The sequence below is a fragment of the Parambassis ranga genome, chromosome 5 (genome assembly GCF_900634625.1).
Source record: "Parambassis ranga chromosome 5, fParRan2.1, whole genome shotgun sequence".
In the NCBI taxonomy this organism is placed as follows: Eukaryota; Metazoa; Chordata; class Actinopteri; family Ambassidae; genus Parambassis; species Parambassis ranga.
In genome coordinates, this window is record NC_041026.1 from 21,165,943 (window position 1) to 21,190,177 (window position 24,235).

General features: G+C 39.9%; 4 protein-coding genes across 4 annotated transcripts; 1 reads left to right on the top strand and 3 right to left on the bottom strand.

Moving 5' to 3' along the window:
• Positions 1 to 3,802: 3,802 nt before the first annotated feature.
• On the top strand, positions 3,803 to 9,731 carry oxtra (oxytocin receptor a). The gene is made up of 2 exons (XM_028405977.1): positions 3,803 to 4,815; positions 9,458 to 9,731. The coding sequence occupies exons 1-2, from the start codon at positions 3,888 to 3,890 to the stop codon at positions 9,709 to 9,711; spliced, it is 1,182 nt and encodes a 393-aa protein (XP_028261778.1). The 5' UTR covers positions 3,803 to 3,887; the 3' UTR covers positions 9,712 to 9,731.
• A 607-nt stretch (positions 9,732 to 10,338) lies between these two features.
• On the bottom strand, positions 10,339 to 14,218 carry cav3 (caveolin 3). Its single transcript, XM_028406160.1, has 2 exons — positions 13,898 to 14,218; positions 10,339 to 12,686 (listed from the first exon to the last, which is right to left on the bottom strand). Exons 1-2 carry the CDS (start codon positions 14,012 to 14,014, stop codon positions 12,345 to 12,347), a joined length of 459 nt encoding a protein of 152 aa, XP_028261961.1. The 5' UTR covers positions 14,015 to 14,218; the 3' UTR covers positions 10,339 to 12,344.
• Positions 14,219 to 17,036: 2,818 nt separating this feature from the next.
• LOC114436497 (caveolin-2-like) lies at positions 17,037 to 18,208 on the bottom strand. The gene is made up of 3 exons (XM_028406777.1): positions 18,042 to 18,208; positions 17,402 to 17,589; positions 17,037 to 17,214 (listed from the first exon to the last, which is right to left on the bottom strand). The coding sequence occupies exons 1-3, from the start codon at positions 18,192 to 18,194 to the stop codon at positions 17,064 to 17,066; spliced, it is 492 nt and encodes a 163-aa protein (XP_028262578.1). The 5' UTR covers positions 18,195 to 18,208; the 3' UTR covers positions 17,037 to 17,063.
• A 3,137-nt stretch (positions 18,209 to 21,345) lies between these two features.
• On the bottom strand, positions 21,346 to 24,106 carry gpr61l (G protein-coupled receptor 61-like). Its single transcript, XM_028406817.1, has 2 exons — positions 23,750 to 24,106; positions 21,346 to 23,097 (listed from the first exon to the last, which is right to left on the bottom strand). Exon 2 carries the CDS (start codon positions 23,053 to 23,055, stop codon positions 21,763 to 21,765), a length of 1,293 nt encoding a protein of 430 aa, XP_028262618.1. The 5' UTR covers positions 23,056 to 23,097; positions 23,750 to 24,106; the 3' UTR covers positions 21,346 to 21,762.
• Between the last annotated feature and the right edge of the window lie 129 nt (positions 24,107 to 24,235).

Sequence of the window (24,235 nt, forward strand, 5' to 3'; positions counted from 1 at the left end):
CATTTGCAGGATATTATAGCAAAACTAATAAATGTTAAACCATTTTCTGAGGTTTAGGTAAAGTTTGTGTGACTGTGTATAATGCTGCCTTTAGATATTATAGCAACAGCAGAATGAGGGTTAGAGTAATATAAGCTGTGTGCTGCTTCAGGGGCTAGAACCTTCAAAGTCTGAATTTCTAGACTAAATATGTCATAACAAATTAGCAAGATGTGTTCACTGTGAAAAATTTCCCTTTGCTGTCTGCAGTACAGACAATGCTGTGTTGCTACATTGTTTAATGGAGCACTCAGGCTCCAACTCAAAAAGCTGAACTTTGTTACAGGCCAATACAATACTGTTCAATTATAAATAGAAAAGCTTCAAAACATGTTCTAATGACTAGAGGAAATATCACATGATCGAAGGGAGATGTGAGGTAATGGTATTTCATCTTAACTTACTGAAAGGTTTAAAAAATTATACAGTTTACAATGTGTGAAAAATGTTTACACAAATCCTCCATTAAAGTTGTTGGTTTGTGATTTTGTTCTTTTGTTTTTTTATGAGCAGCCATACATGCAGCTGCAAATAATGTTTACCAGATGATTCTGTCTAACTGGCACATCAGCAAATAATGACTTTAAACATAGACTTTATAAGTACCTATTTGAACAACCACAGCAGGGCAGATCTTCCTTGATGAGCAGCACCTGAATGCATCATTAGTTCTGATATGCTGTATGTAAAGATGATATCAAAGGTGCAGGACACACCTTCATGTGTTCGTCTCTTTGAAAGATCCTGCCTCTGCATCACATCAGATTAGAGTTATATAAATGGATGTAACTACATGTGGTTATAACTGCTGAACAGTTTGGTGTTTCTACTTCTTACAGATTAAAAGGACAGAAATAGTCCATCGGCCAGACAACATGTCGGTAACAAATAAATGTGAAATAAATGAAATATGTCCAAGGGCCAATATCAAGATTTGAACCGTTAAAAATGCATTTTTTTTCATCGGGGGAAGGTAAATTTAAAGTCATATACATACAGTTTGAACTGAAACTCATTCAGTAGACACATGAGACTTACAGTGACTTGTTAAAAAGATGTACAATAAAGAACTTTCAAAACTCAGGTGAACAGACAGGTGGCTGTTAAGTTGTAATAGAGAAATGAGAAAACACCTCTTCTTTCTTTTCTCCAATAATCTAACTGAACAAGCTGTTCAGGTTTGCAGCCCTTTTTGATGTCATAGGATACAAGGCTGGAAGTTGAACCCCTGTGGTTTGTTATTAGCCATGGAACTGACAGTAAAGGTTACTGTCATTTGGAACTAAAACCAGGGCTACAAATGACAAATTGAAACACACTATATGAGACTTATAAAAAGGGGCGGGGGTATAATGTTGTACCTGTAAATCAGCTCTGCTGGACTTAATCTTCTGACTACCACACTTTACCTTTTTCTTTATTTTATTTTTATTTTAGATACTTTAATAATACCAGAGGGATTTAAGGAGTTTAAGTCATACAATGACCAGCAAGGCACGCCACACCAGTGAGTACACTGGAGGGTAAAGGGTCTTGCCCAAGGACACACAACAATGACTTAGGGAGGAGTTGGGATCGAACCACCAACCTTCCAGTTATTGGACAACTATACCACTGAGCCACTGCTGCCCAAAAACTGCTGATTTCACTGTTATTTTCTTGTTGTTGTTTTCCAGACTGTAATTTTTCATTACTTATTACATGCTGAATCATTTCATGTGGTTAGTGAGGTCATTAAATATTTTCACCCCAATCCTAGGTCAAATCTTTACTTTTATAGCATCATTATTCTTCTTCTTTTCCCCGTTGTTGTCTTAATTCCCAGTCAATTTTAAATCATCCCCAGTCTTAATGTTTGTGCGTTGAAATTCCAGGGTGTCTGCCATTTTCCAAACCCCAAGCCACAAAAAGCAGGGTTAGGACTCTGGCATAGCCACAATGTTTTCAACTGTGTATTGCTGAAAATTAAAAGAGCAGCCTATTTTCAGTATTTATCTTAATAGTGGTGTAATTGTGTCTCATAAATCACATAAATGAGCATTTGTCTATTATAATATACAATACGGCTGGGTTTAAGTTTTTATCATGTACACAGTGCTTAGTTTCACACAAGGCATTTATTTAACTTGTGCAGCAGAATGACAGATAGCTGGTGCCTTACATCCTGTAATGTTTATACTTCTACAGTCTGCACTATGCTTCATGCATTATGGTTTCTGCACTGGTTAAATTCTTAAGTACTGCTCTCATTACCTTGCTAGTCGGAATCACCATTGTCGTGTCTGGCCGTAAATCCCAGTGCAGCAGTGCACTTGGAGAAGGAATGTGTTCAGAGGAATCACTGGAATGTAGCACACAGACATTAACATAGGAATCACACAACACTGCCAATACATCTTCACTGATAAATGTTTCCTCATGAGGGCCAAAACAACTGATGTCACTGGCTGTCTTTGGTAATAAATTGATTATCATCAGTGAAATGTAAACGGAAGAATAACATTGTAACCTCTTTCTTTCTTGAGTTATTAAAGCAAAATCAAAATGATGTTCTTTTCAGCAGTTTGCTTGAACATTCAGATGCCTTTTGATATGGACAATAAGAAACACATGACAGCACTGAGGGTGACTTTCTAGGAACATGTGTGCAGTCTTTTCTCTGACCTCAGCATCTATCCTGAAAAATATAAAAAGAATAAAAAAAACCCTTGTGGTTCATATATTTTATGTGCCAACAAACACATCCTCCCATTCATAAACAGATCAGCCTCAAATTATGATGCCTTGCTGATGTCACATCACTGAATCCATTAACATTGAGAGGAGAAAGTAGGAATGTGTTTTCCTCTCTTTACTCAATTTCCCTCCTGGGATCAGTAAAATCTTATCTTATCTTATCTTAAAAATTATATCTGCCTGTAGTTGAATTATTTTTACTTACATTCATGGTTGCTTTATGTTTTGAAGCAAGCTTTAAATACACACTTGTTTACTTATCTGGTTGCTTCCAACCAAACAGAGGACAGGGTGCCTCCATGCCTCCAACAGAATCAATAATAATTTACTTCCTAAAAATTTGCATGATATGAATCTGTCTTTAATTTCTTTTATATAACATTATTCAAAGTGCTGCCCCACTTTTGGACATTTCTGCATCCGGGAAAAAAACCGTATCAGATGCAGTTCGCTGGTTATAACATGATTCAGAGCAGATCTGGGGGTCTACGCTCTGAGGAGGGCTGCTCCTCCGAGCTGCCAGCCAGAGAAGTGATCAATGGTAATGGATGAATGGTGGACATGGCCACCTACTGGTGACGGTGCGTACAACAATTTACTGTTTTTCACTGAACCGGGGACCTTATAGGGGCTTGTGCGCTGTACTGCTGGCCATTCCGACTCTTAGCAGAGAGGATGATGGAGCTTTCCATTTCTGCATTATTCTCCTTTCTTGCAACGTTTTAATTCTGAGACTTTCTTTTACATTTTAAAAGCAAATCTTTCTTTGGTATTAATATTATTTATTGTTGGAAATTAGCCTACCTCTAGATATTTGTTGGGTTGTCTTCTGCATCTTGCAGTTGCGTAAATGTTTCACTTAGATACGTGGAAACATTTGCTTCTCTCTTTTATTCTCATTTTAGAAAAAGATGGATTATTATGGTACACAAAGTGAATCCCTTCTCCTATCTATTAAGAAACGCATTCTGAGCCTGACAGTAGCTCACTCTTCGTCTTGTCACCTGTGAGGACTCAGAGAAGACTTTGGCACATCAGACCCTCCAGGTGACTGTTTAAGCCACTGTAAGACTGCATAGCCCTGACGCATCTGCAGAGACGAGACTGCGGCAATGGAAAGTATTTCAAACGAAAGTGACTTTTGGCAGTTTAACGAGTCCTGGAGGAACTCAAGTCTCATCAACGGGACCAGCGGTTTGAATCAGACGAACCCCCTGAAGCGGAATGAGGAGGTGGCAAAAGTGGAGGTGACCGTCCTCGCCCTGGTGCTGTTTCTGGCGCTGGCAGGGAACCTGTGCGTCCTGCTGGCCATCCACACCACCAAACACAGCCAGTCTCGTATGTATTACTTCATGAAGCACCTGAGCATCGCCGATCTAGTTGTGGCGATATTTCAAGTTCTCCCCCAACTTATCTGGGACATCACATTTCGGTTCTATGGACCAGACATTTTGTGCCGGTTGGTAAAATACCTGCAGGTCGTTGGGATGTTCGCCTCCACTTACATGCTAGTTTTGATGTCCGTGGACAGGTGTTTGGCCATTTGTCAGCCGCTCCGCTCTTTGCACAGGAGAAAAGACCGTTTCTATGTCATATTCTCCTGGCTCCTCAGTCTGCTCTTCAGCGTCCCGCAGATGTTCATCTTTTCCCTTAGAGAGGTTGGCTCGGTCGGATCAGGAGTCTATGACTGCTGGGGTGACTTCGTGAAACCGTGGGGTGCCAAAGCTTACATCACATGGATCAGCCTCACCATATACATCATCCCAGTGGCTATACTGAGCATTTGTTACGGGCTGATAAGCTTCAAAATATGGCAAAACTTTAAACTGAAAACCAGACGGGAGCAGTGTATCAGCCTGACGCCCAAAACCTCCAAAGGCAACACTTTGGCCCGAGTGAGCAGCGTGAGGCTCATCTCCAAGGCGAAGATAACCACAGTGAAAATGACTTTTGTCATCGTCGTGGCGTACATCGTCTGCTGGACCCCTTTTTTCTCCGTTCAGATGTGGTCTGCGTGGGATCCAGCAGCTCCCCGCGAGGGTAGGTTGAATTTTAAAGTTTGATATGTCACCCTGCGCGCGCCTGTGCGCAAAGGATGATGCACCACATGTCATTACGCATTTGCAACATGCAGCAGCTGACCGCCCTTTATCTTAATACACATATAGACACCATTATCTAGTAGAAATGACACCTGTATAACTATTCATCCTGTTTCCTTTCATGCCTTTTCATGCAATGCGCACAAAGTGGTGCTTTAGGCTTTGTGTATTCTATTCTCCCTGTTCAGAGTACCGGAGGTGTGTAGCTGAGGATCTAGTTGTGTTGTGGGATAAACAGTTGAGGATAATGTAGGCTGGAGCTTTGACCCTTTATGCCCCTAATGAAATGGTTACTTTGAATAAAAATACATCTTTTTAAAAGAAAAGCTCTCATTCTGAGTCCATCATTGGTGTCATTTATCCACATGCACTTTATCAGAGCACTGTCAGGTCAAACAATGAAAAAATAAATTTCTTTTAATTATGTTCCCTATTTACAGTCTTAAATTGTTGCGGTCTGGTTAGGAAAAGAAATAATGGTTGACAGAGTCTGTGCAAAAGCTGCATATAGATTTTTTTTTCAAGTTTCTTACGACCCTCTTTGTGCTGCAGAGACCATCTCCCGACTAATCATTCATCAAATTAGTGTGCGCCTCCGCGCTCCAAGCAGCTTTTATTTGTGCCTCTGGGACATGTTGACATTTAACCACAACAGGCGACAAAGCAGCTTTATACTGTACATGTGACCTCTGTGTGTATCGATCTGCAGGCTCTTGGCCGCACCCACATAGCAATAGAAAATTGAATATTTTTACAGTTGCAAAACCCTGCCCTTCTGTGCAGCTTTTAAAGCATAAAGAATATTACACATATGGACAATTGCATGCAGTTAAAATGTCTATTTATGAGTTATATAATGAAACATTTGTTCTTTAACCCCTAATGATTGTTCATTGTAACAAAATAACTGTTAAAAATAAGTCAATAATATCAAAGTTTCCTGTTGAGAACAAAGTGGTCATGGAGGTTTTTAGCATGCAGGTTTTTAGCTTCTTTGTGTGCCCCCAAGCCCCATTGTCCACACCTACTATTTACACTTATCTGTCACTACACTGACATATTGCATGATGCTTGACTGAAATAACCAAGAAAAAAACAAGTAAGAAAAGTGCTCCAGCCTGTGAATAAAAAAAAGAAAAAAGTAATTAAGCCATTTTCTTGTGAAGAGGCTGCAGGGTGGAGGCTGACGTCTGAGCGAGAACAGCTCTCAGAAAGGGCAGAATTGGCAGTGACACGTGCCTGCGTTTGTGTACGTAAGGACAGACTAGATTGTCATCTGTGTGTGTCCAGATAAAGCTGTCCATTAGTCACAGGCTGCACAGAGGAGTGAGCCTGGACAGAAAAGACAAGGATGAATCTCTATCACTAAACAGAAATGTAAACAAAACACAAACAGATTCATTTTCATATTCTTGCCTAATAAATAATATTTAATACCTGTAGCTGCACTTGTTGCTGGAAGTGATATCATGTTTCAAACATTTGCTTTAAATGTTGGTTTTGAGGTAACAGGATTAGAGAGTGTACATTTAAAAGTGTTTGTTTTGTCGCTTAGCTATAGATTAGCAATTATTGCAGGACATGCAATAAACAGATTAATCTGTTTAATCATTTCCTTGTCTTATATTGACAATAACGATATTTCACAAAGTCAATTAAAACTGATGGTGTATAGTTTGTCTGTTTTTTTAAATGGTTAAATACTTTGGAAAGTATGATTGTTTTCTTGTCCAGGAGAACATTGATGTTACTGTGAGGTCTGTATGGTGGATACAGCCAGGCTAAACATGGAGTGGTAATTGCTTGGAGTTTCTGCTTCATATCTGAATAAATGTACAATGACAGTCTTATCTTTTCTTAAACATTAAACGCCTAAATAAAATATGCTAAAAGATTACCTAAAATTAAACTACCATCAGAATCAGATATCAGATATCAAATACTTTATTAATCCCAGGGGGAAATGGTTTACCATGGTTAGTAACAAGGTGGCATACTTACATAAGAGTCATTTTTGTATCACAAAGGTTTGACTCTTGAGCACAGAGAACGCCCCTGAACACCTTCAACAAAAAGCCTTTTTTTCCTACTGGTTATAGAATGCTGCAAAAAATAAGCTTTGTGACAAAAAATAATGCTTTCATTGATATTTTAAAATGAATACTATTTACCATACCAATACCATAATTTATTAAGTTCCATAAGCAGCACACTAAACCCTAAACTCTTGTTTCACAAACATATTCTGACAGATGAGTCATAAATACCTGTTATGTCTCCTGGTTTGACACCGTCTGTCAAACTCCCAAATTGCACATATTCGCTGTTTATGAAATCTTGACCTTTGATTACTCTTCATTGTTTTCATAATGGCCAATCAGTCTGATATAAATGTAGTCTGAATGAAAAGCCAAAGTGCAGCATGGTTCCAAGTTTCTCCAAAACAATCTGGATGTTGTCTTTATTACCGTACATTGTGATTACAACAAGGAGCCAGGACCTTTCACAGATAGGAGGTTTACCATTCTTAGCAGCAGATTAGGCTTATCAAACCAATTTCTGTGAAATGTCAGAAAGCAAAGTGGCTCATTCCTCCAAGGTTTGTTAGGGGGACATCACTGGCGTCCGTGATTTCACATTTAACAGCCAGACAGATTTCATTATGTAGAGGACAAAAACAGCTGAAGGTTAAACCCTGACGCAGACACTCACACAACCTCCAAAAAAAAATTGGCAAACACAAACATCTCCCTGCTGAGCCCAGTGCCCTCTGACGCTGACTCACACTCCCTATATTATTGATCTGCATTAAGTGCTCAACAGACCCAGAGCACCACTGTTTGAGCTCCAAGTGTTGCATTTTTTAAAGGTCAACAACGATATAGTGTCCTAACAAGAAACAAGAAAAGCAATTTTACCTACAAATATCACGTAAATAATATAAAAACGAAACAAGATTACGACTGATGCTTTTATACCTTAAGGGGACAAGCATTAGGTGTTCCTATAATGAATTGCAGTGTTAGCTCTGACACAGAAGGATGTACCACCCAGGGGATGATTATTCTTTCTCTCCATTTGCTTGTGATTTATTATTGTCCCCTAAACTAGCCTAATCCAGTAAAGACTTAGTCCTGATACTCGTCCAATTATTTAATTGAGGTTCCAGGCTCTTTTTTTTCTTATATACTTTGATAATAAATGTCTGATTACCACCAGTGTAGTTGTTTGCACTGTATCTGTTCCAGCAGGGGCTGAAGAGCAGATTAAAAACCTATGACACTGTAACAAAAGGGTAACTGGATGAGCTACATTCAGTTTGTCTCATAAATCCAAATTTTAATAGCTGATGATCAGTTTTTAATAATCATAACTTTCATTCTGTTGCAGAGATCATTTGGACTGATCATTTTTTGGTTACGGCTCAGGGACTGTCATTAGTGTCAGTGTTGAAAATAGCAGGCGCTCCGACAGACTGGGAGAGAGATTAGCAATCAGCAAGAAGAGGTTAAACACTGGATACGGAACAATTACATAAATCCCAAACTCATTTGCCAAATGTCAGTTGGACGGCAGAGTTGACATGGTGGAAATGTCATCTGACATGATACTGCGGGTTCCTGTCACCTCAGTGTTCTGCAAGCAATGTTTCCACTTCTTAGCAGAGAAGTTTGCAGGACTGCGATCTCTCAGACATTAAACAGTTTACCTTGTGTGACAGTGGTGGAAAGTGACTTTGGTCATTAACATTCAAGTACAATGATTTTTTTTCTCCTCTACAATATTTATCTGACAGCTACAGATACCTTTAATGTGAAGATCTGGCACAGTGTCAAGTGTCCACAAATTGATTAAATGATCAAATATCATTGGGTTTGTGTGTCTACTTCTTCCTCCCTATTTATCATCTGATATCTCATCATAAGTCCACTTACTCTTCAATAATCTCCCTTCTTAATTAAAAGATCAGACCATTTTTGTGCCAGACTGTAAACAGATTAAGATTAAGATTTACTTTATTAATCCCCGCAGGGAAATTAGGTGGTTACATTGGTAAAGTTGGACACTTATTATTGAGGTTTGTGTCGACAGCCTTGAACATCAGTCTTCTGATTGAGCGCAGTCTGGATCTAAGTGGTGGAAGCACTGACTCACCATGTTGCTGTCTGTACATCCACATCGTTAGGAAGGCTAAAAAGCATTAACAGTCAATTTTATGGCAGACAAACACAGGTATATATATATATATATATATAAATGATGTCTGCATTCTATTTAGGGAACGTGCTGCTTTTGTACACGCTGGTTCAATGTTTTGGCTCATTAAGACACTTAATGGAAAGATGGAGTCTGTTCCACCTGTGCAACCCCTCCTGTGATGAGTCATAACGTCTGTTTTTAAAAAGGTCTTTTGGGTATAAGGTGTGATCAAATATGTGTTCATAAAGAAAGAAAATATGTAACTATTGTTTGTCAGTATGCAGCAGACACGCCTGCAAATGCTTTTACTTGTTGGAACAAAATGTTTCAGGTCAGACACAGTGTAACTTTTCTGTCTTTCTGTCTCTCTGTACATGCAGCCATGCCCTTCATAATCTCCATGCTGCTGGCCAGCCTCAACAGCTGCTGTAACCCCTGGATCTACATGTGCTTTGCAGGGCATCTGTTCCAGGACCTTAGGCAGAATTTTCTGTGCTGTTCCACTCGCTACCTCAAATCATCCCAGTGCCGCTGTGAGCGTGAATTTGAGTCCAGCCACAAGAGCAACTCCTCCACCTTTGCCATTAAGAGCACCAGCAGTCAGAGGAGCATCACACAGACCTCCACCACATAGCCCCACCCCCCTCCTTTCTTCCTGCCTTTCACTACATTCTGTCACCCATAAAATATCAAGCAGTTTGACTCCTTCAAATTACCTCTCCCCCACAGGTTTGGTGTTCAAGCCCAGAAGGGGGAAAAAACACAAGTCTTAATTCTTTTCAATGGATGTGTGAACATGAAAAATGTATTATTAAGAGGTTGACGTATTGTACATTAACATAAGCTGAGAAATCAACTGAGTCTTTTCTATGCTTATTTTTACACGTATTGTAGATCTACAGTGTATATTTGTGGGGCAGGAAACTGTGAAGAGATTCAGTATGTCAGCTTTGGCCAACCACACTATTGATTCAGCTCCTGTCACCAGCAAAGCTTATGGGTCCTGTTTGTCCATGTTAAGATGAAACCGCTTATCTTGTGTTCTATAACTATTGTGCACAATGTTACTTTTGCAAAGGATGACGTACATGTAAACTGTTACTTCTTGTTGATGTGAGTTGTCCTGGCTGGTGTCCTGGTTTCAACTAAAGATTAAAAAAATAAAAAATAAAGAATGAAATGAATGCAACAAAATACAGGATTTTATTATTTGCACCACATGCCTTTTATTTATATTACTGGCAGCGCATCCAGCCCTGAGCAGCTCAGACTGCAGGAGTGCTTCTTATTTCTTAAGGTACCTTGAGTGAAGGGGTGCTGCATAACATGACAATCAAGGTAAACTGTGAATTCAGCATTCTTTGTTGTTAGGCTAATTAAGTCTGTAGATGTTGTTTAATTGGGTACTTTAATATTCATCTATAGGGTTCAGACCCCACACGCTCCATCAATGTCTTGGGTCAGAACCATTGGTTGAATTAATTACAATACGTGAATCATTTTTTAATAAAGAGGAAGGTAAGGTGGCTGAAACATGCAAATACTCACAGGCACAACCAAATATGAAATGTGCTGCAAATAGAAATATTATATATAAAAAAAACCTGAACATTTACAGACCAGTTACATGTTTTGAACGTGTTTCCTTTTGTTCATTGTGAGACGTTAACATCTTGGCTGGTTCTATTGTCCTCTGGAAACATTTATATTAGCACTACATGCAGAATTTTGTATTTAGTTTTATTCACTGTGCATGTATTGTCAAATCGAAGAAAATGTTTTCTTAATTTTCACATTGTTTGGAAAGTATTACATGAAGTGAAATTCTGTAAAATATCAATATTTTAAAGACACAAATTAATTCACAGACCACATGAACAACCCTATGTGTAAATTATGTCAGTTCTGTTAGTTGCAAAGAATAAATGAATGAACTCATGAGAACTTTATTGTTGGAGAGTTTGTTGTTGTTGTTGCCAACGTTTTCATTCATCATTTTGTGTGTCTATAGTGAGCTTAGTTCACTCAGAATTCTTTCATTCATTGCAATGCCAATATGTTTATTTACTCTGCTTTACAGCTGATCCAGTATGGATTTGTGACACATATTATTGTATTTTGTCATTTTTTACAGATGTGTTTTCATAGGGTATACGTCAAGAATCACCTGCTAAGATAAAATGACGTTTTTAATGTTTATTTTTAATCAAATGTGAGCAAGTTAAAACCCAACAAATCATGAAGAAATATATTATATCCACAAAGTGAGCTGATAAACAAATTAGGGTGTGGTGACACTGAATCCTCAGTCACGAAAGAGAAGCATATTAAAGATACAGAAACAGCAACCTCTAGTGGGTCACAGGTCACTGCTTCCACTGAAGGTTTCAAAAATAGCACTGAATCAGACGTGTGGTATGAAAACATTCAGAGCCCTACGAGAACGGTTTTAAACCAATCATCAGAAGGTTTTAAATGTCTTTGTTTCATCCATTTTATACTGCAGGAACTTAATAGCAGCAGTCTTTATATTTTTCTATCCCAGTAATTAAAAATAAGTCAAATCTTACACAAAGGTGTTGCTTTAATCAATCAGTAGTTATTGTTTAAACATATGTAACTCAAATATACAACAAATGTGATTATTCCACTTAACACACTCTCACATGCACAGCTGTAACGTTTGTAAACCACAAATCTGAGGAAAAGTGGGAGAATTTATTTTGAAATAAAAACCAGACAATACTGGACAAAATAATGACTTCCCACTACTTTTCATTCAGTTTTTTTTAACAATAATAATAAAATACCAGGCACAGCAACATACAGCCTCATTATAACTTTTAAGAATGGCCAAAAGTAACTCATACAGACAGCATCGTCCACAGGGGCAGCAGTGTTGGGGAGTCCATTACATACGGACAAATAGCCATTGTCTGAGCTTTCAGTGATGCATAAGGGCTGTCGGATCATCCTCATGGCAGGCAGCCCACTTCTCCCTCAGTGGGGAGCACTGAGCCCTCCCAGAGTGCCAGACTTGTCACAGAACCACGCTGTCTGCTGCAGCTGTCATAGAACTTCTGGTGGCAAAAGGCACACTGGGCACGTCAGGGCTCAGATCTCTGAGAGGGTGGGGAGCAGCGTGTAACGAAGCATGGAGGATAAGGTGTTATCTGGGAGTAAGCAAAATGCCAGGACCGATCTTCTGCTGTATAAAAAGATGCCGCACTTCATCCATTTGTACTATAAACACCTCTGTGTGAGTTCTTAGACTTCTTTGCGCAACGCCACACGCACACTGCTGAAGATTTTGCCCAGGGCTTCAAAGAAGGGATCACAGAAGGTCTGGATGCAGAGAGAATAGATGCGGCTGATGCACTGCGACTCAATCAGACAGCTCTTGATGCAGGGAACCACAGCCCAGATGTGGCAGAAGGAGATGCAAGCAAATAGGAAGCCCCAGAGCAGAGCGACAGGAATACCAAAGACAGCAGACAGGATACGGTAGCACCAGTACTTGGACACAGTAAAGGTGGTGTAGCTGAGCTTCCACACTCCATCAAGGCTGTGTGTGCCGTCAGGCTCTGCGATCACATCCTCAAACTCCACCTAATAACACATTTTGAAAGGTATTCATTAATAACAGGTCTCTAAGTGCTTCTTTCCAATTCCCTCTGTGGACTCTGAGTATTGTGCACATGCCAGTGGTAAGTGTTAAGTATGTGCTTTTGAAAGCTGCAGGGAAAGCTGCAGAGGGTCAGATTTATGCAGAGAATCTGTATAGTTCACAAGGAGTCATGTGGGCAAAGCTGTGGCTTTTAAAGCTACATCCAAATGAAAAAAACATTCTAAAAGCTCTATTCCAGCACATTTTTTAACCATCAAAGTAACCTCATGTAAAATTCATGAGTGCAACTGTACAATGGTCCAATTTATTTGAGTCAGTGTGTGCCACCTGGTCTTCTGTAAGAGCTGGCCATTGCATTCTCAGCTGAGACTCGTCTATAAAATGTTAATTAACTTGTCAGTTATCATTGCAGGCAGGCACACTGTACAGCCATTTCTTTGCTTCTAGACCCGTGAATGGGATCAGTATAGAAAGTAACAAGGCCACTTCCCGTGGAGATATGAGATCATCCTCTGAATAAATGGAAAAACATGCACTACTGTTTTTTTCTGCTTCTTTCTTTCCAGTGTTAAAGGATTTGTATACACAATGTACAATTCTTAGAAAATGTCAATGGACAGCTTAGGAACAGAGTCTTAATAGATATTAATGACACAAAATGACAAAAAAAAACAAATTATTTGAAATGTTAGCAGAAAATGTAATAATTCATCACCTACTGTAACACATCATTGAGAGCAAGGCTAAGAATCTATATAGTTAAGCATATGTTGTCATCAGTCTTTAACAGGGTATGAAAATGAATCATTCCAAACTGAGCCATACACACACTACACGTGACTCATCCACACTGACTTTGTTTAGACTGAGCACCTTCCAGTCAAACAAAGTATAATCCTAAAGTATATTGGGTCCTGTGTTGCTAACATGGCAACAATGACAAGATAAACAGCAACCTTAACACAACATGGTTGCACGGTGGATCAGTTTCACTCTGCCCCATTCCCAAAATAAACTTCTGCACAAGCCACAGGAATAGCTCTAGGTCTATTTAGGGCCTTTTTTGACAGAACAATAACCTGTTCTCCTGCCCTTTTTCCCCCAGTAAACACATTTGCCTCCACACATACTGCACAGACAGGATTTAAACATTTCCATGTGTCCCAGGCTGTCTTTTCCATGCTGCACAAACCTTAACCACGTCTTCATTGATCTGCTTGGGGTCTCTGTTAATGAGATCGATCTCTTTGGTGTGGCTGTCCTTCACAATCTTCTCCTCGTTCGTGTTGTACTGGTACTGATCCGCCATGGTTAAGGCTGCAGATCCTGGACGGGCACAGAGACAGTGGAGGATAAACCTTCCTACAATCAAACCGTTCTAAAGCCACCTCACTTCACTTCTGACCCCTGTACCACGACTGGGACGCTCCCTCCTGACATGCCAGGAGACAGCTGCTGCAGGCGTCCTGGTAAAAATGGAGGCTTAACCCCCACCCATCAACACACCCACCCTGACACACACACACACACACACACACACATATATATAGAAAGTATTCTCCCTACACATACGCACAATGTAATACACACAGACAGAACAGGAATGCCTTAAAGGAGAAACCAGGCTTGTGTCACATTTCACATGGGGTTGTTGGGCTAACTGGGCTGGGTTTGCACTGTGGCACTAACTTCCACCGCTATGTGAGGCAGAGAGAGCATGGTATTTTTTTAATGTTTTTATAGAAGACGAATTTTCCTTTATTCCCTTTACTGTAAAATTGTGAATGCATATATATATTCACCAACATTGCATGATAAATATTTTTGTACACACACATACTGGAGCTGTTTTGATCAAAATCAATCGCAGTAGAGCTGCACAGCTGCAAAAAGAAGTCCTCCTTTACGGGTATTTATTTTAGCAAAGAGATAAAATTCAATCGTTCCTCAAAATAAAACTCTTCAGACTTTCTTAAGCTGTGCAGTTGTTGCTATCAGTCATAGCTTTCTATATCAGTGCATAAACACATTTATACAGCTGGGCTGCCAAAAAGAGCAGGAGCTGGTGATGGTGCAGCGATAGTTCCTATGAAAAGTGCCACAACGGCTCATGCACCAGCAGTGCTGTGTTGCTATTTATCTCAATCTGTTGGGTGTAAAAGAAGTACAGGAAGTGTGACTTCTGGGATTGGCATTCCTCTTCCTGGTTCCCTGGTGGAACAGACGAAGATGAGGAGGGGAGAGGTGGAATGAGATCAGAGTGCATGTGATTGGTTGCCAAGCCAATTAGAAGAGTATTCTTGGTGTGGCAGTAAAGAGAGTGGAGGCCAGTTAGGAAGATGGACAGGAATAGCTCTGCACAGAGTCATTGTGGGCATACCTCTGTCTCTATGGGTGTCAGTACAGTTAGCTGAGCCTGCACAGGCTCTTATCTTCCATTTAATGTGGACATGAAGCACTCTCAGACCTATATTTAGAGTCTTATGGTATGTAATGGGTAGAGTATGGGTTTCACCAGCCCAGGCTGGTTTACAAATAATGATGGCATGCCCTGTACAGTGAACAGTGTTGGGTCACATACATAACACTTCTTATTTACACTGTACTTCCTAATGTTCTTACAGGTTTGTTAAAATCATTAGTTTTAATTACCCAAACTGTCACTTTAACACAACTCAGAGGATTCCACAAATGTTTAATTTCTTGTGTGTATCAAGTTTCATAGTCTATTTTTCATTACCCATGATGCAACTCATCTGTGTCTTTTGTCACAGCCCTCCTGATGCATCTGTGTCTTACCATGTCCACACATTATAATGCTTTTCATATAATAGATTTATTCTTTCTAAACTCATGTCAAAAACAAATCAGTTGTCTCAGCTTTGGTTTCACAGTTTGCATTGATTAGCTTGCCTCCTGTGCACATCACTTCACCAACAATCATCACAGCAACATCTTAAAGTCTGACAGTGTCAGCCTCCATGAAGCAGCGAACCAGCATCATGGGACATGGTGGATGGTATGGTGGTATTTTCTCTGTTTCAGGACTACTGTTTAGATGTGTCAGAAGCAAAATACATGATCCCCAATTTCACAGTGTCTGACAGCATTAAGACAGGAGACTGAGCCAAAGGAGAGCTATAATACAAACATGTGGATCTGATGTATCTTTGAGGTTCTCTCTGAATAAACTAACTACTATATACTATAACTACTCTTTATTACTGCAAGTAGGGCTATACTCAACCTACTAGTTGTTGTCCTCAATTTTCCCTAACCCTAAACCCTCAAATTATACCCCAACCCTAACTCAGCTGTTTCTGGGCATAGAGCCTGAACTGAAGCATAAAAAGAAATGTCTTGGTGATTGTGTTGATCATTTGTAGCTGGCAGGCCCTTTTGGGAACAAATGCTATACTGGATCACTGTGACCATAGACTATAGCGTGATATAAAGTGTGAACAATGGCCCCTGAGGCCAGAGCACCTGTTTGGAGGATTAAAAGATTCTATATCTCTCTTGTCCCCGAGTGCTGTTGACACACCCTTAAAGAAAATTAGCTCTCTGGCTGCACTGCTTGCACTACCCTGGAACATTTGCACTCTTGCATATTGTATTCGTGTTTGTGATTTATTGTTGATGCAAAATTAGTAGCAACCATTTTCAAATCCACTCCAACCCCATCTGTCACCTGTTTGTCAGATGAATTGCTTGATGTAAGATGCTATTTCATTCAATGTCATTCATTTACTTCACAATAAAAAACAAAAGAATCATACTCCTTGACACATTTGAACACTTTTATTGAACATTACTTCCCTGCAACACTAATTAAGGCTTGCTTATTTTTCAGTGTGTGTGGATGCATCATCAGTTCTACACTTTGCATTATACTCAGCTCACATAAAGCTTTAACTTTTTACATAATTTGTTGGTCAAAAATCTGTTCTTCTTTTTTTAGCTAGTATTATCATGCTCATGCAATAAACAAGCAAGTAAATAAATTTTAGCCTAACTATTTCTGTTGTTTTTATTACATAATGTTGACTTAACTAACATGCAAACAACCAGCTAGCTACTTTAGTGACAAGATCTAACCCAGGAATTTATTGGATCTTATTATCCACTCTCTAGATTGCTGCATTAGGCAGTGAGCAATTCATCTTCATGAGCAAGCAAGCTAACGTTAGCTGGTGTTCTACAATGAGGCAAGGCACTTTGGATTTTTGCCAAACAGCAAACTAAGATCCACAGGCTATTTTAGGCATCTGTGTGATTATATAAATAACAATAAAGATCATTATTATGGGTTAATTCATTACTTATGGAGTCCACATACATATACATTGCTTTGTATCTTAATACTTTGCTAGATTTATGGTGATTTGACCACAGCACTTCCCCATACTGGCAAAGAAAGGCCTGATAAAAATGTTCAGTATGCTGGCCCACACAGTCTGGACCCAGTGCATATAGATGAGAACGAGCTGCACACACGGCATGATCATCCTAAAGAGACACAAGGAAAAAGGGGCAAAACATGAGCTCATTTAATTAATAGGAGGTTTAAAACTTACACTCCTAAAAACGAGGTCCCACTTGGGTGAAAATGTTCTTCTTGTCATATAGAATGCTTATTAAACAGAAAATAGAGGTAAAGAAACAGTTCATCCTCCTCTTTGTGTAACAGTCCTACCAGATGTGAAGGCAGCTGAGCACAGCAAAGAGGAGCCCTGCTGCCAGTGAGACAGGCACCGCCAGCAGGAGGGAGATGAAGCGGTAGCACCACAATCTGGACACCTCAAACAGGGCGTGACTCCATAACCACACTTTATCGAAGCTGCGCACCGAGGGAGGTTCTGCAATAACGTCCTCAAACATGACCTCCAGACACACACACACACACAGACACTGTTAGTGATTTCTGCTGCATGCAGGCATGAAGGATGCATCCTACAAACACCCGGCATGCAGAATGACACATTTTACTGCCATAATTTGATTTATTGCAAAACACATAACCAATGTGATGTGTTTTAATGTGATAATGTCCACTTGAGGTCAGTATTGCACAAGTAAATAACAATTCCACATTGAGTTATCAGCTGTAATAATTGAAACTAAAAATGACCAATAGGTTACAGGCTTCAGGATCATTATCATAAATCATAAACAAAATATAAATTAAATTGCTAAAACCATATTTCTCGGCTCAGCTTAAGCACATCTGCACCGTCTATGTGCATCAGGTTTGTTTTAGTGACCTGTTGCTGTTTTTATTACCATGCTGCATGGTTCATGCTGGTTAACTCCTTGTGACACTGCACATTAGTTACCTTAAGAATCTTGTTGACTCTTTTAGGATCCCTGTCTTGAATCAGAGGCTCTGTGACACTTCCAGCGAAATCCAGACCCTCAGAATGTACATCCACCTTCACTTCCATCAGTTCCCCTGCTGCTCCATTGTCTGTTAATCTCTCGACTTCCATTTCCACTGAGCTGAGCCGTGTGCCGGCTGGTTATCATAGGAAACATGGAAGATGAGCAAGGTTGTAGTTGAAGAGCTTTGGGCATGACGCTGACACCCAGGTGGAACATAGTATACTGCTGACTGCCTTGACCCTTACTGAGAAATGCCTTTATTGGCTTTTGCAAGCCTGCCTTTAGTGACACTTTGTATGGGACACACTTATTATGTACCCTGCTTGAGAAATACATCCATCACTAATTGCACACAATCAGCCATGAGTTAATAATGGCAGTGTTAAACACAGAGTTTGGCAGCATTGGGTGATTAAATATAGTCTTTGAAGGTTGTTCTGCTGGCTGTCTATCTGAGATCTGCCAGACCACTGAAGATCCTTTTTTACACTTCATTACAATGTAGTTTGTATGACCTTACAGCACAGAGAAATAACTCTGACCTCCTTACAATCTGCTTCCCAGAACTGAAAGCAACACGTACACTTCAGGCTTTTCTTTTATGCAAACTGGTCAGAATTGTTACAGGTAAGTGCTGTCATGCATTACACACCATTATTTGCAAAATACAGCCTCATGTTTCTGTCACTTACATAATTCTTGTCTTTTTTAACATGCCAGTGTTACATCATCCAGTTGCGTCACAATCTTCGTCAGCTTCAGATGTCATTCTCATTTGGAAAAGGACATAACCAGAGAACCAGCAGACAACACGTATCTCACCACTGGCTGAAAATTCCTACAAGCTTTCTTCTTGTCAGAGATGTCTAAACCAAGAGGAGGGGGGGGGGGTTCACTTGGTATATAGCGCACTCTGTTGACCATGATCTGTATTGTAGTTTTTTTTTTAGCTAATGTTACATTATTAATAAGTTAAATCAGCTCCATTTCCTCTTATACAAGCACTCATATCTTTTCTCACACGCTTGAGATTCAGCAGCAGACACAGTGTGCAGCGGTCTTGCTGGAAAGGCCTGATTAGTTGATGATTAATGGTGTGTGGAAACCATGGTGATGAAGAGCCTCTATAAGATTGTATTGTGATCGTGTCTGAGGCCGCTGGATTTTCTTCTTAGCAGAGGCTAATTTGGTTACCTCTAGCATTGATTTGTTCAAAGATCATTTAGAGAACGCTAACAACTTAGCATGAGCTTTTTTCTGACAGCAGCAGCAGCAATATAGGCGACACAAAAGTGTGGTTACTTGATTACTTGGTTTGGTTTCATAGAAATAATGAAGTAAAATTCAGTTGTTTTAAAATTATATTATTGATATAAAGCTGCAAAACATATTAGAGATGAAGAAGATTACAGTTCAAGTTAAATAGTCCTTAAACAGGAAACTGCAACAATTTACTGACTGAATACAGTATCATAACTTGATGTTTTTGTTTTATTTTCTTCGTTGTCAGCTGCAAAAAGCATCACAGTGTACACATGTTTGTGCTGAGATCTTTGACATCTTGGGATCAAAGTGGGTGTTTTTCCTCATTGGGTCAGATAAGATTAACATATCTGTTCAGCAGGTGGTCCTTGCTCCCGCTGTGTCATCTTCCTCTTTCCCAGGTGGCTGGACCTGAAACCTGGAATTACTCTTTTAGGGAAGTTCTGACAGTAACGATGTGCTGCCATGATTATGTAACACCTGCAGCTTAGTCTGATGTGATGCTGAGAAGTCAGACTGGTGTTGCCGCATCTGTGCTTTTAGATGTTTCTGCATAAACAAACTGAAGCAGTAGAGCTGGGTTTGAAAGTGAGCAAATCATTAAAAAAATGAAACAAACTATTTTATTTGAGCTGCTTTCTGTGAAAAATGATGTCAAATAATCACAGCTAATAAGATGCTAAATGACTGTGGTGATTCCTAATTAACACTAACTCAACTGGTGTAGTTTTACTCCTATTATGTTTGTTTCCTTTTGTTTTGTTTTTCACTGTGGACATAAGCCTTTAAAATATCAATATCGCTGTGGTGAGTTACATTATTAGCACTGGTTGTATCCTATGATCAGGATGAATTCAAGTTTACCTTTATAACATAACTAACCGGCATGTAAGAACACTAATGCAGTCAGCCGAGTATTAAATGCACAGTTATGTAAGGGTGTTGTATACTTGAGTACATGGCAGTCATACAGTGAAATGGTGTTTGCTGTTATTTGCTGTAACCACACCATTGTGTCTTTTCTGCTGTTTGTGAGCGACTAATACAAACATCCAAGGCTATAAAACTGCACTTTGTCACCGCTCTCGGTGCATTATCAATGCCTAGTAATGATTTCCATTGTAAAGTCACTATCTCCACCTCCTTATACCTATGTCACTGTTACAGTGCTGCCTACCTCCAGCCTCTGTTCACATGTTAATGTGTCTCTATCTAAATTCATGGGCCTTGTGTAATCAGTCTGCATGTGAATTAGTCCAATCGGGATCTAAAGCATACATCCAGCCAAAACGTTCTTGTTGCTATGTGAGTCACCGGCTCACTCAATTTCCATGACAACAGGGGCCAATGACATTCACCATTTTTCAGCATATCTGATGCACACAGGAACTCAGAGGTACTATCCCTCTGATTTATACTCGCAGTGTAGGTGTCAGCACAAGGAATAATTCAGTGACATGTGGGAATGTGCTGCTGTTTATGCAAGTATTCCTTATATACACTGCAGGGCAACACTAACACTTCACACAAACAGTTGGACATCAAACCGACACTTACACTTTGTTGTTATTGACATAAAAAAAGACACAGTGGCACCAACTTATATTCATAGACTCTGTCCACAATTAAATACAGTAAAACATTAAGGAATGCCCCCAAATTGTGGCCTCGTTATTACAATTACAATCCAAATATACATATTTACATAAAGCATTTCAACATTTGTTAAAATCAGGCCACTGCAATATGAATGGAAAATATACAGTGAAAAATCTATTATCATTACACTATATATGTTACAGTACAGGCATAGTTTGATCAGAATCAAACAAATGACACCGGATGTTCAAGATGTATCTAAAGGTCAGGTACACTTTTTTTGTATACTTGTGTGTATTGTAGCAGGTAGTGTAGCTCTGTTTATACTGGCCGCTGCATTCTGTCTACCATCAGCTTTAAAGGGCGTGTCTTTGTAGCCAGTATGAACAGGGGCACAGTTATATCATGTTTGAAGTGGGTTAGCATGAGGTATGCATCCATAGTCATTGTATTACCCTTCTACGGCATGATAAGCCACCTAAAACAAAACAAAAAAGATCAATTTAGGAATAGGCTATATTCAGACAATTTACCGTCTTTACCTTGCTGTCAGAAGCTATTATAACAATCTATGCACTCTTCAGAACCACCAAACTTGACTGACAAAATAAGAGTAATTATACCTCACAGAGAACTCAGAGCAATCAGCTTGTTTTTATTACTGCACTTGTGTGAGACTTTAGTTTGGATATGAATTGCTTAGTTCGAAGCTCTCAGACTGAGGTTTTTCTAGAAGGTGGTATAAAACACTTACAGAATAATGTCCCTCAAAAAGGTGAACACTGTAGCACTGTGGTCTATAAGTCATGTTGTCTAAGCATTTTCTTCAGGTATCTGTCCAGGGATTTTTACTCCTTGGTCCAAGGTGTTTCTAGGACTGGAGTTGGTACAGCTGGACCGAGTCTCAGCTGTGCTGGTGGTTCTCTGAATGAACTGGAGGAAGTTTTCCTGGAGGGAACCCTCTTGGCTGGATGCACCAAACTCCACAGGCTGAGTCAAACAGCATCGTCGGAACTTCACCAGCTCCTCCCTGATCTGTCTGTTCAGCAGGCCATAGAAGAACGGGTTAACTGCAAAGGAGGAGTAGGCCAGCCACGTGACTGTCTCCTCTACGTCTCCAGGGCTCTGCATGGAGCCAGTCAGAGACATTTGTAGGTGGAAGATGAAGTAGGGCAGCCAACACACCAGAAACTGTCCCACAATGAACACCAAAGTAAGAGCAGCTTTGCCTCCACTGAAGGCCCTTTCAGGAGAGAGTCTTTGGGGCAGAGTGCGAGTGGTGTTGATCATAGTGGTCTGGCTGTTGATGGAGTCTGAGCGGTCTTTAGCAGGGCTTGCATTTGTCCATGTAGGCACAGCAGGGACTTGCTGCAAGGCTGCAGAACGAGCAACTTTGTACACAGCACAGTAAACAGCAAAGATAACCACTGCTGGAGCCAGGAAACAAACCACACTGAAGAGCACAGCGAACCCTCTCCTCAGGCGACTGTGGCTGGCATGAAGGGAACAATGCGCCGCTGCAATAGAGCTCTGAGGTCCATAAGCTGGCCACCCAAACAGCGTGACCAAAGCTAAGATTACTGACTTAATCCAGATTAGGAGCATAACACCAATAGCAAGGTTGATGGTCATCTTGACTTCATAGCGCATTGGGTGCACGATGTAGAAGTAGCGCTCTACACTGATGGCTGTGACAGTGAGAATGGACAGGCAGATAAGGAAAACATTCAGAAAGATGTAAACCTGGCACTCCAGTACAGTAAACGCCATAGTGCCAAAGAAAGGTGAGCTGCATATGATGCCTAAAGGCATGAGGAGGATGGCACACAGCAGGTCCACTGCACACAGGTGACACACAAATGCAAACCTCTTCAGGTGAGGAGCACGGGCAATAGCCACCATCACACCTGTGTTGGCCAACAAAGCAATGAGGTTAAGGGTCACCATGCAGAACAAGCCGAAAAGGTCCTTGATCTGTGACTGAGAGCTTGTAACAACACCCACATCAGCAGGGACTGTAGGATCAGGATCCCATGGGGTTGTGGTAGGATTTGGTACTGAATAATTTGGCACAGAGGAAAGCATGGGACCAGTCTTGTCTGCCATTATTTATTCACAGATCCCTCCATGTCTTCATCTGTGGACATCCTGTGGTCAGAGGACAGTAACCATTTAAAATCATTTATAAAACATTTATCTGTAAACCTCTGGTATTGTGTTTTTGTTGTCAACACTAATGCAAACAGACATAATGCAAACAGTTACCCATAGTTACAGTTACCATAAGTGTAAACAGATACGTGTATGGGTTAAACAGGGATCTATTTACAGTAAAACACATCTTTAACGGTAAGAGCTCTTACTCCTCTGATTCTTCACGCTATCGTAATATATGCACAAACACGCAATGACGTGAGCGATCAGTAGAGTGGGACATCTGTATTATAAAATACCTTTGGAGCACCGTGAGGATAGATGAGAGACTATCAGGAAAATGAATGGTACATGGACTTTATTGGGCACCCCTGCTGTAAAACAAACTAATATAAAGTGGTGTGATATAGACAGAATGAATATGTGAGTTTAATTAACATGGGCTGTGATATTAACCAAAGGTAAAATGCAATTTAAAATGTGACCTGTTGCATGAACACACATTTTTAAGATGCATGTTTTTACTGCTTTGCTTTAAAGAAAGAAAAAAAACTACTCCTGCAAATTACCAGTAACTTAAAAATTGCATTTTGTGGTTCAAATATAAAAACATTTTTTTTAAAGTATATAACATAAAATTACTTACCCATGAGAATTTTATTTAAACTACATAAATTAATCAAGCAGCTGAAGACCCACACATTTAAGCTGACATAAACCAGTGGCAGTCCATCTTTATTTCTGTATTCCAAAAAGTAGAATAATCCACCTTGAACCCAAAAATGAAATCTTTGCTGAGTTTTGTTTCTTCTGTAGAGAGGTGCACCAGCAACCCAAAGTTATCACACATGTATCTTTCCAGATAAAGAAGCACTGACCGATTTCATGATGTTTCAGAGGTTGAATGATGCTTCCTTTCTCCTATCACCCCTCCTCCTCCGACAACCTCACTGCTGTCCGGTGCTGTGTATGGCAGTGACTGTCACACATTGTATTGTGTGTATGTGTTAGTTTTTTTTTTCTCTTTCAAATAGACACACACTTCACTGTCCAGCTCAGACCCCCCCCCCTGGGTCCTAAATGCCACCAGATAAAAAAAAAAACCTCCTGAGTTCTGTATACTGTATGTGTA

Excerpts from the sequence above, each read along its gene's own strand:
- LOC114436497 (XM_028406777.1), bottom strand. The coding sequence starts at position 18,194 with ATGGAAGTCGAGAGATTAACAGACAATGGAGCAGCAGGGGAACTGATG. Across the intron at positions 17,590-18,041 it reads GAGTCAACAAGATTCTTAAG|GTCATGTTTGAGGACGTTAT; the intron begins GTAACTAATGTG and ends GTGTGTCTGGAG. Across the intron at positions 17,215-17,401 it reads CTCAGCTGCCTTCACATCTG|GATGATCATGCCGTGTGTGC; the intron begins GTAGGACTGTTA and ends GTGTCTCTTTAG.
- gpr61l (XM_028406817.1), bottom strand. The coding sequence starts at position 23,055 with ATGGCAGACAAGACTGGTCCCATGCTTTCCTCTGTGCCAAATTATTCA.
- cav3 (XM_028406160.1), bottom strand. The coding sequence starts at position 14,014 with ATGGCGGATCAGTACCAGTACAACACGAACGAGGAGAAGATTGTGAAG. Across the intron at positions 12,687-13,897 it reads TCAATGAAGACGTGGTTAAG|GTGGAGTTTGAGGATGTGAT; the intron begins GTTTGTGCAGCA and ends ATGTGTTATTAG.
- oxtra (XM_028405977.1), top strand. The coding sequence starts at position 3,888 with ATGGAAAGTATTTCAAACGAAAGTGACTTTTGGCAGTTTAACGAGTCC. Across the intron at positions 4,816-9,457 it reads TCCAGCAGCTCCCCGCGAGG|CCATGCCCTTCATAATCTCC; the intron begins GTAGGTTGAATT and ends CTGTACATGCAG.